Raw genomic sequence first — 14,551 nt, 5'->3', positions numbered from 1 at the left:
GAGCAAGGAGTCATAGGGTACAATGGGAGACAGTCCCTCCATGTAGTTAGGAAGGTGGTCTCTGTGCGGGAAAATACCTAATCAGGAAAATGGTCATAAGGGTTGGAGCCCCTCTGAGAGATTGGACATTTTGTTAAATTCCTTGTGTGAATTGGGCAACTTGGCAAATTGTTCTATACGAATTCAAGGATGCCCAGTTTGAATGTTTGCACGATTGTGATGGTCTGTGTGTGTAGTGTCAACAGGATGAGGATTGATTCCAAAACTGTGACTTTATCAGCAACTGGGTGACAAGCCATTTCCACCTGATAGCCCTTTTAATTGCGATCACATAGAACAATTAGCAGAAATTTGGAAAAAAAGACTTCAATTTGGAAAAAGGAACAGAGAGAGAGAGTGCATGCGACAGACTACTAGTTCTTGCGCTCTTTGGTCTGACTGTTAACTCTTTGTGGTCTGTTTTGATTGTACCTTTGTTCCTTGGTAGTTACATGTGATCTTATAGTTGAAACTTTATTGCTGGAACAGCACAGCAGGTCAGGCAGCATCCAGGGAACAGGAGATTCGACGTTTCGGGCACAGGCCCTTCTTCGGCCTGTGCCCGAAACGTCGAATCTCCTGTTCTCTGGATGCTGCCTGACCTGCTGTGCTGTTCCAGCAATAAAGTTTCAACTTTGATCTCCAGCATCTGCAGACCTCACTTTCCCCACATGTGATCTTATATAATCTTTGTTTTTTTAATCCCTAGAACTCGAGGTCTGTGAATGTTTTCATTTAAGTCTGCATGTTGGAAATCCTTGGTGATAATAAACTGTTGCCTGTGCCTTTTATTACTTTAGATTGTGCATGATTAATGTTATTTCCTCTTGAGGGACTTTCTGTACTGATTTAAATCTATATTCATCAAGAGAGGTTCATTGAAAAAGATTGGGCTGTAGAGATTGGTTAAGATTATCTCTTGGGCTTTGAATTTATCACATTTGGAGTTTCATTTTGAGGCCGGGGGAAATTTCCAAAAACGGTTTTAACAGGTAAGCTAATCTTTAACATGTAAGCTAATAACTCATGTAATAGAGGAATAGGCTTATGTGCAGCGGATGGAACTCCAAGGAGCTGGAAGAAGGCTGAGTGTGGATGGGTAGACAGAAGATGAGTAAGGAAACAGGAAAAATGGTGTAAAGTTACTGGAGCTGAGAAAGATGGTCCTTGCTAGCCTTGATTTGGTTAATAAGCAGCAGGAGACTGTTTACCTATGTCTCGATTCATGAGGATATGTGGTCCTGACCACTGAGGTTCATAAAAGTCAATTGCGAGTGAACGTTTTGGGTGGTTTGATCAGTGCTACTGACTGTTCCCTTACGCAGGAGCGGATTACCCCCATCTTACAAACCCCACCCCTTACCTCACCCAAACGGACGAGGGCCTTTTTGTGGCTGGTCAATTTTTTGCAGGCAGTGGCTTCCGAATCTTGCAACTTTATATTAAAGGCCTTACCTCGTGTTCCTCTCTGAATGCTCCCCTTAAATTTCAGTTGTCTGACTCGGCTATGCAGTCATTTTTTGCCCTCAAAGACGTCTTGGCTACAGCCCCAGCAATGGGACATCCGCTGTGTGACAGATGCTTTCAGTTGTATGTTAGTGTAATAGTTAAATGTGTCACTGATGTCCTAAAGCAACAACATGGCTACCATCATCAGAATAATAGGGTGGTTATGGTGGGGTTTTCAACTTTCCAAACATAGACTGGGATTGCCATAGTGTTAAGTGTGTAGATGGAGAGGAATTTGTTAAGGGTGTACAAGAAAATTTTCTGATTAAATATGTGGATGTACCTACTGGAGAAGGTGCAAAACTTGACCTACTCTTGGGAAATTAGGCTGGGCAGGTGACTGAGGTGTCAGTGGGGGAGCACTTTGGGGCCAGCGACCATAATTTTATAAATAGTGATGGAAAAGGATAGACCAGATCTAAAAGTTGCAGTTCTAAATTGGAGAAAGGCCAATCCTGATGGTATTAGGCAAGAACTTTCAAAAGCTAATTGGGGGCAGATGTTCGCAGGTAAAGGGACGGCTGGAAAATGGGAAGCCTTCAGAAACGAGATAATGAGAATATAGAGAAAGTATATTATTGTTAGGGTGAAATAGAAGGCTGGTAGGTATAGGGAATGATGGATGACTAAAGAAATTGAGTGTTTGGTTAAGAAAAAGAAGGAAGCATATGTCAGGTATAACAGGATAGATCAAGTGAACATGAATAGGAAGGGTTTGGAGGGATATGGGCCGGGTGCTGGCAGGTGGGACTAGATTGAGTTGGGATATCTGGTCGACATGGAGGGGTTGGACTGAAGGGTCTGTTTCATTGCTGTACATCTCTATGACTCGGCTATTATTCCACCAAATTAAATCCTGTTGCCGGTGGCCTCCCGACCTGCACCCAAATCCTTACTGGTGTCCACTGATTAGTATGGGCGGCTTCTAATCTGACCCTTCACCAGCATGTATAGGTTGCACTATGTCATGGCCTTCCTCACATCTCATCAGACCCAATCTCGCCTGAGCTGCTGTGAGGTTTCGCTGTTGCAGAACCTTTATCTCTCGTTTCACTACTGCTCCATGTTCCTTGAGCAATCCCCTGACAATCTCCCTGACCCTCCGCATGACAGCCTGCTTCAGAATCATTTCCTTCCTGCACCTCGTCCGGATTTGACAGACCTTCCATTTGAAAATCCTGACCTCACATTTTATGTTGATGGCACTTCCTCAGTTTTCGTGGATGGTATCCGGCAGTCAGGCTACGCTATTGTAACTGACACTGCCGATCAGGAGTCTGCTGCCTTTCAGACCCTGTCTCAGCACAGAAAGCCTAGCTTTTTGCTCTCACCCCGAGTTTGTATTCTGGCCACTGATAAAATTGCCAACGTATTCCAGTGATGCATTTGGTGTTGCCCATGACTTTGGCCGCCCCTGGCAGCAACGAGGCTTCCTCACTCCTGTAGGGACTCCCATTCAAAATGCTTTTTGGGCTAAAAATCTCCTTGATTCTATTCTGCTTCCTCATCAACTGGCTGTTACTAAATGCACTGCACACACAAGGAGGGATACTCCCGTATAATTATGAAATCCTCATGCGGACTCAACTGCTAAGAAGGTGGCCGCATCAGCCATTTTAGTTGTTCCAACTGAGGGAACCCGGCTCCCAATCATGAACGAAAGGCATGCCAGATCTAACTGCGATACAAACTTCACAGAAGGATGCCTCTGAATCTGAACATGCACTTTGGAAGTCGATGGGGTGTTCACGCTCCTCAACACGAAACCTCTGGCTAACACCGGTAGGTCAATTCTTTATTGCTAGTGCAAGTGGTTTAGATGTTGTGGATTTGAATGTTTCAGTCGCAGTAATGTGAAGTTATGCTTCAATCGGACCTGATGTCTTGCATCACCATGTAATGTCGCTAGCAATTACATAATGTGTTATAAATTCATTGTGTTTCCGAAGGCTGCGCCTATCTTCTACTTGGAGACCAAGGGGGATCTTACAGAGATCATGAGAGGCATGGATAGGGTGAATGCACACAGTCTTTTTCCCAGGATTATGGAATCAAGGACGAGTGGGAATCAGTTCAAGGTAAGAGGGAAAAGAATAAATGGGAAACTGATGGGCAACGTTTTTACACAGAGGGTGGTACGCATACAGAATGAGCTGCCAGCAGAAAGTGGTTAAGGTGGGTACTTTAACAACATTTAAAAGGCATTTGGACAAATACATGGATAGGAAAAGTTTAGAAGGATATGGGCCAAGTGCAGGGAAATAGGATTAGTGTGGATGGACATTCTGGTCGGTATAGACCAGTTTGGGTTGAAGGGCCTCTCTTCATACTGTAGGTCTCTATGATTCTGACTCTATGGCAATGAGAAGAGGGATGGTTAATACAGGACTGAAGGTGTTATATCTGAATGCACGCAGTTTAAGGAATAAGGTAAATGGGCTTGAGGCACAAATTGAAATTTTAAAAATCGCACAACACCAGGTTATAGTCCAAAAGGTCCTTCATGAAAGAGCACCACTACGAAAGCTAGTGTGCTTCCAATTAAACCTGTTGGACTATAACCTGATGTTGTGTGATTTTTAACTTTGTACACCCCAGTCCAACACCGGCATCTCCAAATCAAATTGAAATTGACATGGTGAGCATCACAGAGATATGAATGAAGGGGGATCAGGATGGGGAGCTGAATGTTCAAGGATACACAGGTATGCACCGCTTTTCCAATGTTCACTTTATGCAATTTTGCCTTTACGAAAGACTTATATTAGTACCTGTTTTCGCAAATCTGAAGAGGATTTTCGCTTTAATGAAAAACGACAATATTATTTCCCATATAAACCATGGACTTTACAGCATTTCTGGTTTATGAAAGGTTTCCTGGGAGCACTCTACTTTTGGATAGCGGGGACGAATTATACATTCTATTGAAAAGATAGGCAGGTGGACAGAGGGTGTGGGGTTGCCTTATTTGTAAGAAATTAAATTAAATCAAAAATAAGAAACAAAGGAGGGCCAGATGGTGTAGAATCGGTATGGGCAGAATTGAGGAGCTGCAAAGGTGAAAAAAAACTATAGTTGCAGTTATGTACAGGCCTCCAAACAGTAGTCAGGAGCTGGAGCCCATGAATGCAGAGTACTGAGCGAATGGTAAGATTCTTGGCATTGTAGATGAGCAGAGAGATCTCGGTGTCCATGTACATACATCCCTCAGAGGTACCCTCCAGGTTGATGGGACTGTTAAGCTTTTATTGATGTGTTAGCTTTTATTGGTAGAGGGATCGAGTTTTGAAGCCACAAGGTGATGCTGCAGCTGTACAAAACTCTGGTGCGGCCGCACTTGGGAGTATTGTGTCCAGTTCTGGTCACCATATTAGGAAGGATGTGGAAGATTTGGAAAGGGGTCAGAGGAGATTTACTAGGATGTTGCCTGGTATGGAGAGAAGGTCTTGTGAGGAAAGGCTGAGGGACGAGGTTACTTGAATGAGACATATAAGATAATCAGAGGGTTAGATCGGGTGCACAGTGAGAACCTTTTTCCTTGGGTGGTGACGGCTAGCACGAGGGGACATAGCTTTAAATTGAAGGGTGATAGATGTAGGACAGATGTCAGAGGTAGTTTTTTACTCAGAGTAGTGGAGGTATGGAACGCCCTGCCTGAAACAGTAGCAGACTCGCCAACTTCCAGTCATTTAAATGGTCATTGGATCGGCATATGGACAAGGATGGAATAGTGTAGGTTAGATGGGGGGTTTCAGATTCGTTTCACAGGGCTGCACAGCATCAAGGGCTGAAGGGCCTGTACTTCACTGTAATATTCAATATTCAGTGTTCTATGTATCTGGTGATAGAACAGATGTGTAGAAAAGGCAAAATTACAGTGATCATTGGTGATTTCAATATGTACGTGGACTGGGAAAATCAGGTTGGTAATGGATTGCAAGAAAGGAAATCTGTGGAATGTCTGTTTGGAGCAACTTGTGGTGGAGCCCACTAGGGAACAGGCAATACTGGATTTAGTGTTGTGCAGTGAGGCAGACCTGATAAGGGAGCTTAAGGTGAAGGAACCTTTAGGAGGTAGTGGTCCTAATATGATTGAATTTACTCTGCAATTTGAGAGGGAGAAAATAGAATCAGAGGTAACGGTATTACATCTGAATAAAGGCAACTAGAGATGCATGAGGGAAAAACTGGATAGATTTGACTGGGAGTGGAATCAAGCAGGAAAGACAGCGGAACAGCAATGGCAGCAATTTCTGGGAGTAATTCAGGAGACAGAGCAAAAATTCATCCCCAGGCAAAAGCAAACACACTAAAGGGAGGATGAGGCAATCATGGCTGACTAGGGAAGTCAGGGATAGCATAAAAACAAAAGAGAAAGCATGTAATGCCAAGAAGGGCAGTGGGAAACCAGAGGATTGGGAAGCTCACAAAGACCAACAGAGGACAACAAAAAAAGAAATAAGGAGGGAAAAGATTAAATATGAGGGTAAGCTAGCCAGGAATATAAAATAGTTTCCTTAGATATATAAAGAGTAAAAGAGAGGGAAAAGTGGACATTGGACCACTGGAAAATGATGCTGGGGAGCTAGTAGTGGGGAACAAGGAAATGGCTGAGAAACTGAATAATTACTTTGCGCCAATCTTCATGGAAGAAATGACAAATAATAGCCCAAGAATTCTAGAGAGTGAGGGGGCAGCACTGAGTATGGTGGCCATCACCAAGGAGAAAGTGTTAGAAAAACTGAATGGTCTGAAGGTGGATAAATCACCTGGACCAGATGGACTACACCCCAGAGTTCTCAGGGAGATAGCTGAAGAGATAGTGGAGACTTTAGTGGTAACCTTTCAGGAATCACTAGAATCAGGAAGGTTCCCAGAGGACTGGAAAATTGTCAACATGACACCCCTCTTTAAAAAGGGAGTACGGCAAAAGAGGGAAAATTACAGACAGATTGGCCTAACCTTGGTCGTGGGTAAGATGCTGGAATCCATTGTAAGGGTTGAGATTTCTGAATACTTGGAAGTGTATGGTAAAATAGGGTAAAGTCAGCATGGTTTCGTCAAGGGGAGATCATGCCCAACAAATCTGCTAGAATTCTTTGAGGAAATAATGAGCAGGTTAGACCAAGGAAAGTTATCAATCTGGACTTCAATTCAGCCTTTGACAAGACGCACACAGAAGGCAACTGAGTAAGATAAGGGCCCATGGCTGTCTGGCAGAGAGTAGAGCGTGGGGATTAAAGGGTCCTTCTCAGGATGGCAGCTGGTGACAAGTGGTGGTCTGTAAGGCTCAGTGTTGAGACCGTAATTTTTTATACATTAACCATCTGGATAAAGGAACTGAGGGCATTCTGGAGAAGTTTGCAGACGATACAAGGATATATCGAGGGACAGGTAGCATTGAGGAGGAGGGAAGGATGCAGAAGGATTTGGACAGGTTAGGAGAGAGGGCAAAGAAGTAGCAGATGGAGTACAATGTGAAAAAGTGTGGGGTCTAAATGGGGAGATAATTCAGAGGTTAGCAGTGCAAAGAGACTTGAGAGCTGTAGTCCAGGATTCTCACAAGGTAAACTTGCAGGTTGAGTCAGTAGTAAGGAAGGTTTTTGTCTTCCTGTTTGGAGAGGCACACCAGGTCAGCCACTTTCCCCTCAACCCCATGCCCCCTCCCACACATCTCTCAGCCCCCGGCCCACAAGCCTCATTCCTGATGAAGGGCTTATGCCCAAAATATCAGATTCTGCCTGACACGCTGTGTTTTTCTAGCAACACACTCTCGAATCTGATCTCCAGCATCTGCAGTCCCCACTTTCTCCTCATTTATTTGAAGAGGATTTGAATGCAAAAGCAGAGATGTAGTTCTGAGGGTCTGTAAAGGCTCTGGTCAGACCACATTTGGAGTATAGTGCGCAGCCTTGGGCCCCATATCCCAGGAAGGATGGACTGGCCTTGAAGCGTGTTCAGAGGAGATTCATGAGATTGGTCCCAGGTGAGAAATACTTGAGGACTGTCTACTCGATGGAGTTTAGAAGGATGGGGGGGAATCTAATTGAAACAAACAGAATACTGAATGACCTGGACAGAGCAGATGTTGGGAAGGTGTTTCCATTGGTCTAGGACCCGAGGGCACAGCCTTGATTGAATGTCAGAGCAGACTCGATGGGCTTAATGGCCTAATTTCTAAGTCTTATAGTCTTATGGTAAGGGAGTCTCTACCTTCAGCTGTTCGAGTACTAGAGTGTTTACCGTCAATGTTTCTCGAAGGAGACATGGACATTCCTGTGTGCATACTGACTGGGAGATGACTTCCAATTGTGTTTGTGGTCAACGTGTACCTGTTATTCCCAAGATAATAGATAACTTCGAAATTTTATACACCGGAGTAATTCCCAGCATCATTCTGAGGGCTCTGCAGAATCTCATAAGTCTTGACACACCATCGAATCAAAGCAGGGGTTGAAACAAACTACATTAATTCCACATCAGCATGCAAAAGGCTAATCTGCCTGAGAGAATAAATAAAGCTGGATTTTTTTTCTATTCTTTTGTGGTAGATGGGCGCCACTGTCTGGCCAGCATTTACTGTCCATCCCTAGTTGTTCTTGAGAAGGTGGTAGTGAACTGTCCTTAAGAAAAGCTGCAGACTATGTGCAGTAGGTTGACCCACAATGCCCTTAAGATGGGAATTCCTCAACAAGCGACCACTGGGGGAATCTGTGAATCCAAAAGCTTTCTACCTCATCAGTGTGCATTTCGCTTATGTGGATCTGTGGTGAGAGGACTATGCAGGTGGGTGCCAGCTACCATGACTCATGTATCCTTGAGCACTCCCAGATGCCAGAGATGTCTGGTCCACCAGAACCACTGGAAGGGGATAAGGCTTACCCACGGAAGAGATGGAACAGGGCATTTGCATTAGCTTAAGCTTAAAGCCAACTGGGATACTCATCAGCAGTATCTCAGCTGTGGAGGTCTGTACATGTGCTGGTCCTGAGGCTGCTTGATCTTTATCAGTAAATCAGGCTTTTCAACTCCTTTTGTACTCCATCATCTTTGTATATAGTAGGTTTTCAAACACGGAGTCTCTCTCATTCCCAACTGGTGTCTCCTTTTATCCTCTGATAAGTAACATCACCAGGATTTAGAGGAACCTTATTTTACAACTGCATTATGAGCAAATTTGGTTTTATTGATGACCCAGCTGCTCTCAGTTATTTATTGCGAATGTGACTCCAGAAATGACCAGATTATTTTGGATCCTTCCATTTTCCAGCTGTCTCAGGTGGGATGTAAGAGGAGAACACAGATGCCAATAAGCATTTCAAGTTTGTGGAGCTGCAAATGGTGCTACACAGTCAGCTATCACTGCATCAGTGCAGTGATATCTCCGCGAACTCATGGAAATTGCTGAATGCAAAAGAAAGGCTGAAAGTTTGTTTTGGGTGGTTTGATTTGTGAGTGGGATTAATTAATTATATTGTTCATCTGTGACCACACTGGAAATAAGTCAATTCACTTTTCAAGTCACCCTGAATTGAACATCAAAATGGAAACTGGAATTTTGTATTAGTGATGAAGCTTGTGATCTATTTGTTCCAGATACAGGCAACCCAATAATTCACTTCTCTGTCTTACCCAGCAGTCTGTCTCTCGAAAAAATAGATGCACTCCTTTTTCCTGATGTTGTCACGAATCCATTTCCTGAACTGGTCCTGAAGCAAATAAACGGTTGAATAAATTAAGTTCTGGTCATGGTTTTCTAATGGAGAAAATTTGATTCAGCATTTTAATTCTATTCATTTGAATGAGGATCAATCAATTTCTCAAATTCAACTTCATCCTTCTGTCTAATATCGTTTTGTAAAGCCTGCTTACTTACAAATAATAAACAATCTCATATGACCATAACAAAAATAGAAAAGGAGTTGGCCATTCGGCCCCTCCAGCCTGCACTGTGATGGCTGATCCAACATTCCTCACCTCCACTTCCAGTCCCTTTCCCATTAATCCTTGATTCTCCTACTAATAAGCTGTCTGTCTCAGTGTTAAATATATGCAAGGACTCTACCTTTGCAGCTTTCTGTAGTCAGTAGTTCCAAAGACTCTTAGCCCTCTGAGAGAAGAAATTCCTCTTTTTTTAATACCCATGTCATGTGTGTGCAGGTGCCGGACACAGTGAAAAAGAAGTGTGTAAATCTTAATTTATATTCCAGCACCAGAAAGAGAGGAAACACCCGAGTGGCCAGTGACAAGCAGTGCCCTTCTCAGACGGCAATGCTGCGTGATCAAGTAGTGAAGGGGAGGGCAGGGATTACATCAGAATAGAGTTGGGGAGGGAATTAATGCAGTCCACTCCTAGCGGTGCCCACCTTTCCCTAAAAATCTCGAGGGTGTTGGTGGACACCACATGCTCCTTCTCCAGGGACACCTGGGCTCTGACATAACCACGGCAGAGGGGCAGGCAATCGGCCCTAACAACCCCCTCCATGGCCCGCTGCCTGGGCCTGGTTATGACCTGTTTGGCAGGCCCAGGAGCAGACCCATGAGGAGATCCTCTGACCTACTCTCCCCCCTCCGTACCGCGCGCCCAAAGATCAGGAGCGTGGGACTGAAGTGCAGCCAAAAACAGAGGAGAAGGATTTTGAGAAAATCAAAAAGGGAGTGCAGACACTAACATCCAATATATACATGGTGCACGGACTCCACAGCACCACAGAACAAGCCGTTGGGCTAGGAGTCTGTGAACCAATCCAATCTGTGGTTGCGTGCAGCACCTCCACCCCAGATCCCCGAGAGAGAGTGGGAGGACTCCCGCATAGAGAGCCCTCCACAGGGGGTCCTCACCATCGTGTGGCAAGAAATTCCTCTTCACATCAGTTTGAAATCAGTGCCCCTTTATTCTGAATTTATGTCCGAGACTGTCTTATGAGGAGAAACAGCCTCTCAGCATTTAACCTTGTTAACCCCCTTAAAAATCCTTATTATTTCAATGAGATCACCTCTCATTCTTCTAAATACTAGTGAGTAGCGCTCCAACCTATTTAAACTTTGCTTATAAGGTAATGTCTCCATTACCGGGCATCATCTAGTGACCTTCTATGAACCGCCTCCAACAGAATTGTAATCTTCCTTAAATAAGAGCGCCAAAATGGCTCACAGTACTCGAGGTGTGTTTGGAGGTCATTTAGCTCAGTTGGCTGGACAGCCCGTTTGCGATGCTTGGAGAGCGACAAAAAAACTGCAGATGCTGGAATCTAAAATAGACAGGCAAGAAGCTGAAAGAATATAACAATCCAGACAGCATCAGGAGGTGTAGAAGTCGATGTTTTGGTGTAACCCTTCAGTACTGGGGGTGGGTTGAGGGGGGCTGCAGATAAAGGGGAAGGTTGGGCAGGGTGGTGAGGTGGGGATAGGTGAAGACAGGTAGACGGTACGACCTGGTTGGTCAATGGGAGGAATGGATCCGGTTGGTGGCAGGGAGCAGTGGCAGTGAGGTCTGGGAAGGGAGTCGGGGGATGGGGAAAGAGATTATTTGAAATTGGAGAATTCAATATTGAGTCCTCTGGGCTGTAGGGTGCCCAGGTGGAAGATGAGGTGTTGTTCCTCCAAAAGGCACCCGTGGTTTGTTTTGGCAATGGAGGAGGCCAAAGATGGTCATGTTGGAAAAGGATTGGTTGGGGGAATTGAAATGGGCACTGACTGGGGAGTCTGGTCCAGCTGACTGGACCTCCTCGAACGGTCTCAATCCGAACTGTCGGGATTCTATGATTTTTCTATGATGGCACACTCTAATGAGAGCGCGGACCTTTGGTCTATAAGACTATGTGTCTTTATCTTTAGATGTGGTGTCACCGGCACTTTGTACAGTTGCAATAAGACTTCCCTACTCTAATACCAAAACCTTCTTGAAATAAAGACCAACATTTCATTCGCCTTTCTGATTACCTGCTGCACCTTTGTGTAGAAGTACCACCAATCCCTTTTGTGCTGCAGTTTGTCTCCTTAGAGTCAGAGAGTCCTACAGCATGGAGACAGGCTCTTTGGTCCAAACTGGTCCATGCCATCTAAAATGCTTGTCCGCGCTAACCCCATTTCCCTGCACTTTGCCCATATCCTACTGATCCTTTCCCATCCGTGTATTTATCAAAATGCCTTTTAAATGTTGTTAAAGTACCCATCACAACCACCTCCGCTGGCAGCTCATTCCATATGTGTACCACCCTCTATCCCTTAGGATCCCTTTTATTCTTTCCCCTCTAACCTTAAACTGATGCCCTCTAGTCCTCAATTCCCCAACCCTGGGAACCCTATCCAATGTTCCCATGATCTTGCACATCTCCATAACGGTCCCCCCTCAGTCTCCTACACTCTAAAGAGAAACATCCTAGCTTGCCTAACTCCTCGCTAGAACTCAGACCATTGAGTCCAGGCATATTATTGCAAATTTCTTCTGCACTCTTTCCAGTTTAATAATGTTCTTCTCATAAAAAGGTGACCAAAACTGAACACAATACTCCAAGTGTGGCCTCACCAACGTCCTGTACAACTGCAACATAACTTCTCAACATCTATATTCAGTGCCCTCACTGATGAAGGACACTGTACCAAAAGTCTTCTTCTCTGCCCTGCCTACCTGTGACTCCACTTTCAGAGAACTGTGAACCTGAACTCCAAGGTCCCTCTGTTACACTACACTCCTTATGGCCGTACCACTCACCATGAAACTCCTACCTCGATTTGACTTTCCAAAATGCAACACTTCACACTTCCATCTGTATTAAATTCCATTTGCCATTCCTCAGCTCACTTGCCCACCTGATCAAGGTCCGGCTGCAATTTCTGACAACCTTCCTCACTGTCATGGTACAGGCTATTTTAGTGTCATCAGCAAACTTACTAATCATGCCTTGTACATTCTCATCCAAATCATTATTCGGAGATGCCGGTGTTGGACTGGGGTGTACAAAGTTAAAAATCACACAACACCAGGTTATAGTCCAACAGGTTTAATTGGAAGCACACTAGCTTTCGGAGCGACGCTCCTTTATCAGCTGATTGTGGAGGGCTCGATCGTAACACAGAATTTATAGCAAAAATTTGCAGTAAAAATTTTTGCTATAAATTCTGTGTTACGATCGAGCCCTCCACGATCACCTGATGAAGGAGCGTCGGAAAGCTAGTGTGCTTCCAATTAAACCTGTTGGACTATAACCTGGTGTTGTGTGATTTTTAACTTTATCCAAATCATTGATATCGATAACAAACAGAAATGGACCCAGCACCGACTCCTAAGGCACTCCACTTGTCACAGGCCTCCAGTCCAATAAGCATCCTTCCACTATAGTCACCTGCTTCCTACCATCAAGCCAATTGTGTTTCCAATTTGTCAACTGTCCCTGGATTCCATGCAATCTAGGCTTCCAGAGCAGGTTCCATATGAAATCTTATCAAACGCCTTTCTGAAACATATAGAGACAACATCTACTGCCTTGCCCTTGTCAACCTTCCTGGTCACTTCATCAAAGAACTCTAATAAATTTGCGAGGCATGATCTCCCACACTTAAAGCCATGCTGACTATTCCTAATCAAAGTTGAAACTTTATTGCTGGAACAGCACAGCAGGTCAGGCAGCATCCAGGGAACAGGAGATTCGACGTTTCGGGCACAGGCCTGAAGAAGCATTCCCTGGATGCTGCCTGACCTGCTGTGCTGTTCCAGCAATAAAGTTTCAACTTTGATCTCCAGCATCTGCAGACCTCACTTTCTCCTATTCCTAATCAAACCCTGTCTTTCCAAATGCAGTTATATTTTATCTCTCAGAATTTTCTCAAGTAACTTACCCACCAATGATGTTAATCTTACCGGTCTATAGTTCCAAGTCTATGCAGCACAACATTCACTACCCTCCAGCCTTCCAGGTCCTCACTTGTGGCTAACGATGATGAAAAAGTATCGCCTCTTGCAGTGTTCTTGGATATATCTGGTCAGGACCAGGAGATTTATCCACCTTCATATATTTTAATACATCCAACACCTCCTCTGCCATGATATGGACTGTCCCCAAGATATCACCACTAACTTCCCAAGTCTTCATGTCTCCCTCCATTGTAAACACAGAGGAAAATATTCATTGAGAATTCTGCCCATTTCTTGTGGTTTGACACATACATGTCCATTTTGGTCCTTGAGGGGCCCTATTTTCTCTCAAGTAATTCCTTTTCCTTTAACATACTTAAAGTAACTCTTTGGATTCACCCTAACCTTCTCAGCCATAAGACCATAAGACATAGGAGTGGAAGTAAGGCCATTCTGCCCATCGAGTCCAATCCGCCATTCAATCATGGCTGATGGGCATTTCAACTCCACTTACCCACATTCTCCCCGTAGCCCTTAATTCCTTGTGACATCAAGAATTTATCAATTTCTGCCTTGAAGACATTTAGCGTCCCAGCCTCACTGCACTCTGTGGCAATGAATTCCACAGGCCCACCACTCTCTGGCTGAAGAAATGTCTCTGCATTTCTGTTCTGAATTTACCCCCTCTAATTCTAAAGCTGTGTCCACGGTTCCTAGTCTCCTCGCCTAACGGAAACAATTTCCTAGTGTCCACCCTTTCCAAGCCATGTATTATCTTGTAAGTTTCTATTAGATGTCCCCTTAATCTTCTAAACTCCAATGAATATAATCCCAGGATCCTCAGCCGTTCCTCATATGTTAGACCAACCATTCCAGGGATCATCCGTGTGAATCTCCACTGGACACGCTCCAGTGCCAGTATGTCCTTCCTGAGGTGTGGGGACCAAAACTGGACACAGTACTCCAAACGGGGGCCTAACCAGAGCTTTATAAAGTCTCAGTAGCACAACAGTGCTTTTATATTCCAACCCTCTTGAGATAAATGACAACATTGCATTCGCTTTCTTAATCACAGAGGAGAAAGTGAGGTCTGCAGATGCTGGAGATCAAAGTTGAAACTTTATTGCTGGAACAGCACAGCAGGTCAGG

The 14,551-nt window shown here is 44.4% G+C and overlaps 2 protein-coding genes across 3 annotated transcripts in view; both read right to left on the bottom strand.

The window, feature by feature from the left end:
* cps1 (carbamoyl-phosphate synthase 1, mitochondrial) overlaps positions 1 to 14,551 on the bottom strand; it is a 730,040-nt gene that overhangs the window by 164,158 nt on the left and 551,331 nt on the right. The window lies entirely within an intron of this gene.
* Positions 1 to 14,551, bottom strand: part of trpm2 (transient receptor potential cation channel, subfamily M, member 2) — a 179,330-nt gene that overhangs the window by 142,418 nt on the left and 22,361 nt on the right. For both annotated transcript variants that reach the window (XM_043693432.1, XM_043693433.1), the window contains one exon: positions 9,181 to 9,257. In XM_043693432.1, the coding sequence (XP_043549367.1) occupies positions 9,181 to 9,257 (77 nt within the window). The remainder of the gene's footprint in view (positions 1 to 9,180; positions 9,258 to 14,551) is intronic.

This window comes from Chiloscyllium plagiosum, chromosome 7, assembly GCF_004010195.1.
Source record: "Chiloscyllium plagiosum isolate BGI_BamShark_2017 chromosome 7, ASM401019v2, whole genome shotgun sequence".
Classification (NCBI taxonomy): Eukaryota; Metazoa; Chordata; class Chondrichthyes; order Orectolobiformes; family Hemiscylliidae; genus Chiloscyllium; species Chiloscyllium plagiosum.
This window is presented reverse-complemented; position numbering and strand designations above follow the sequence as displayed.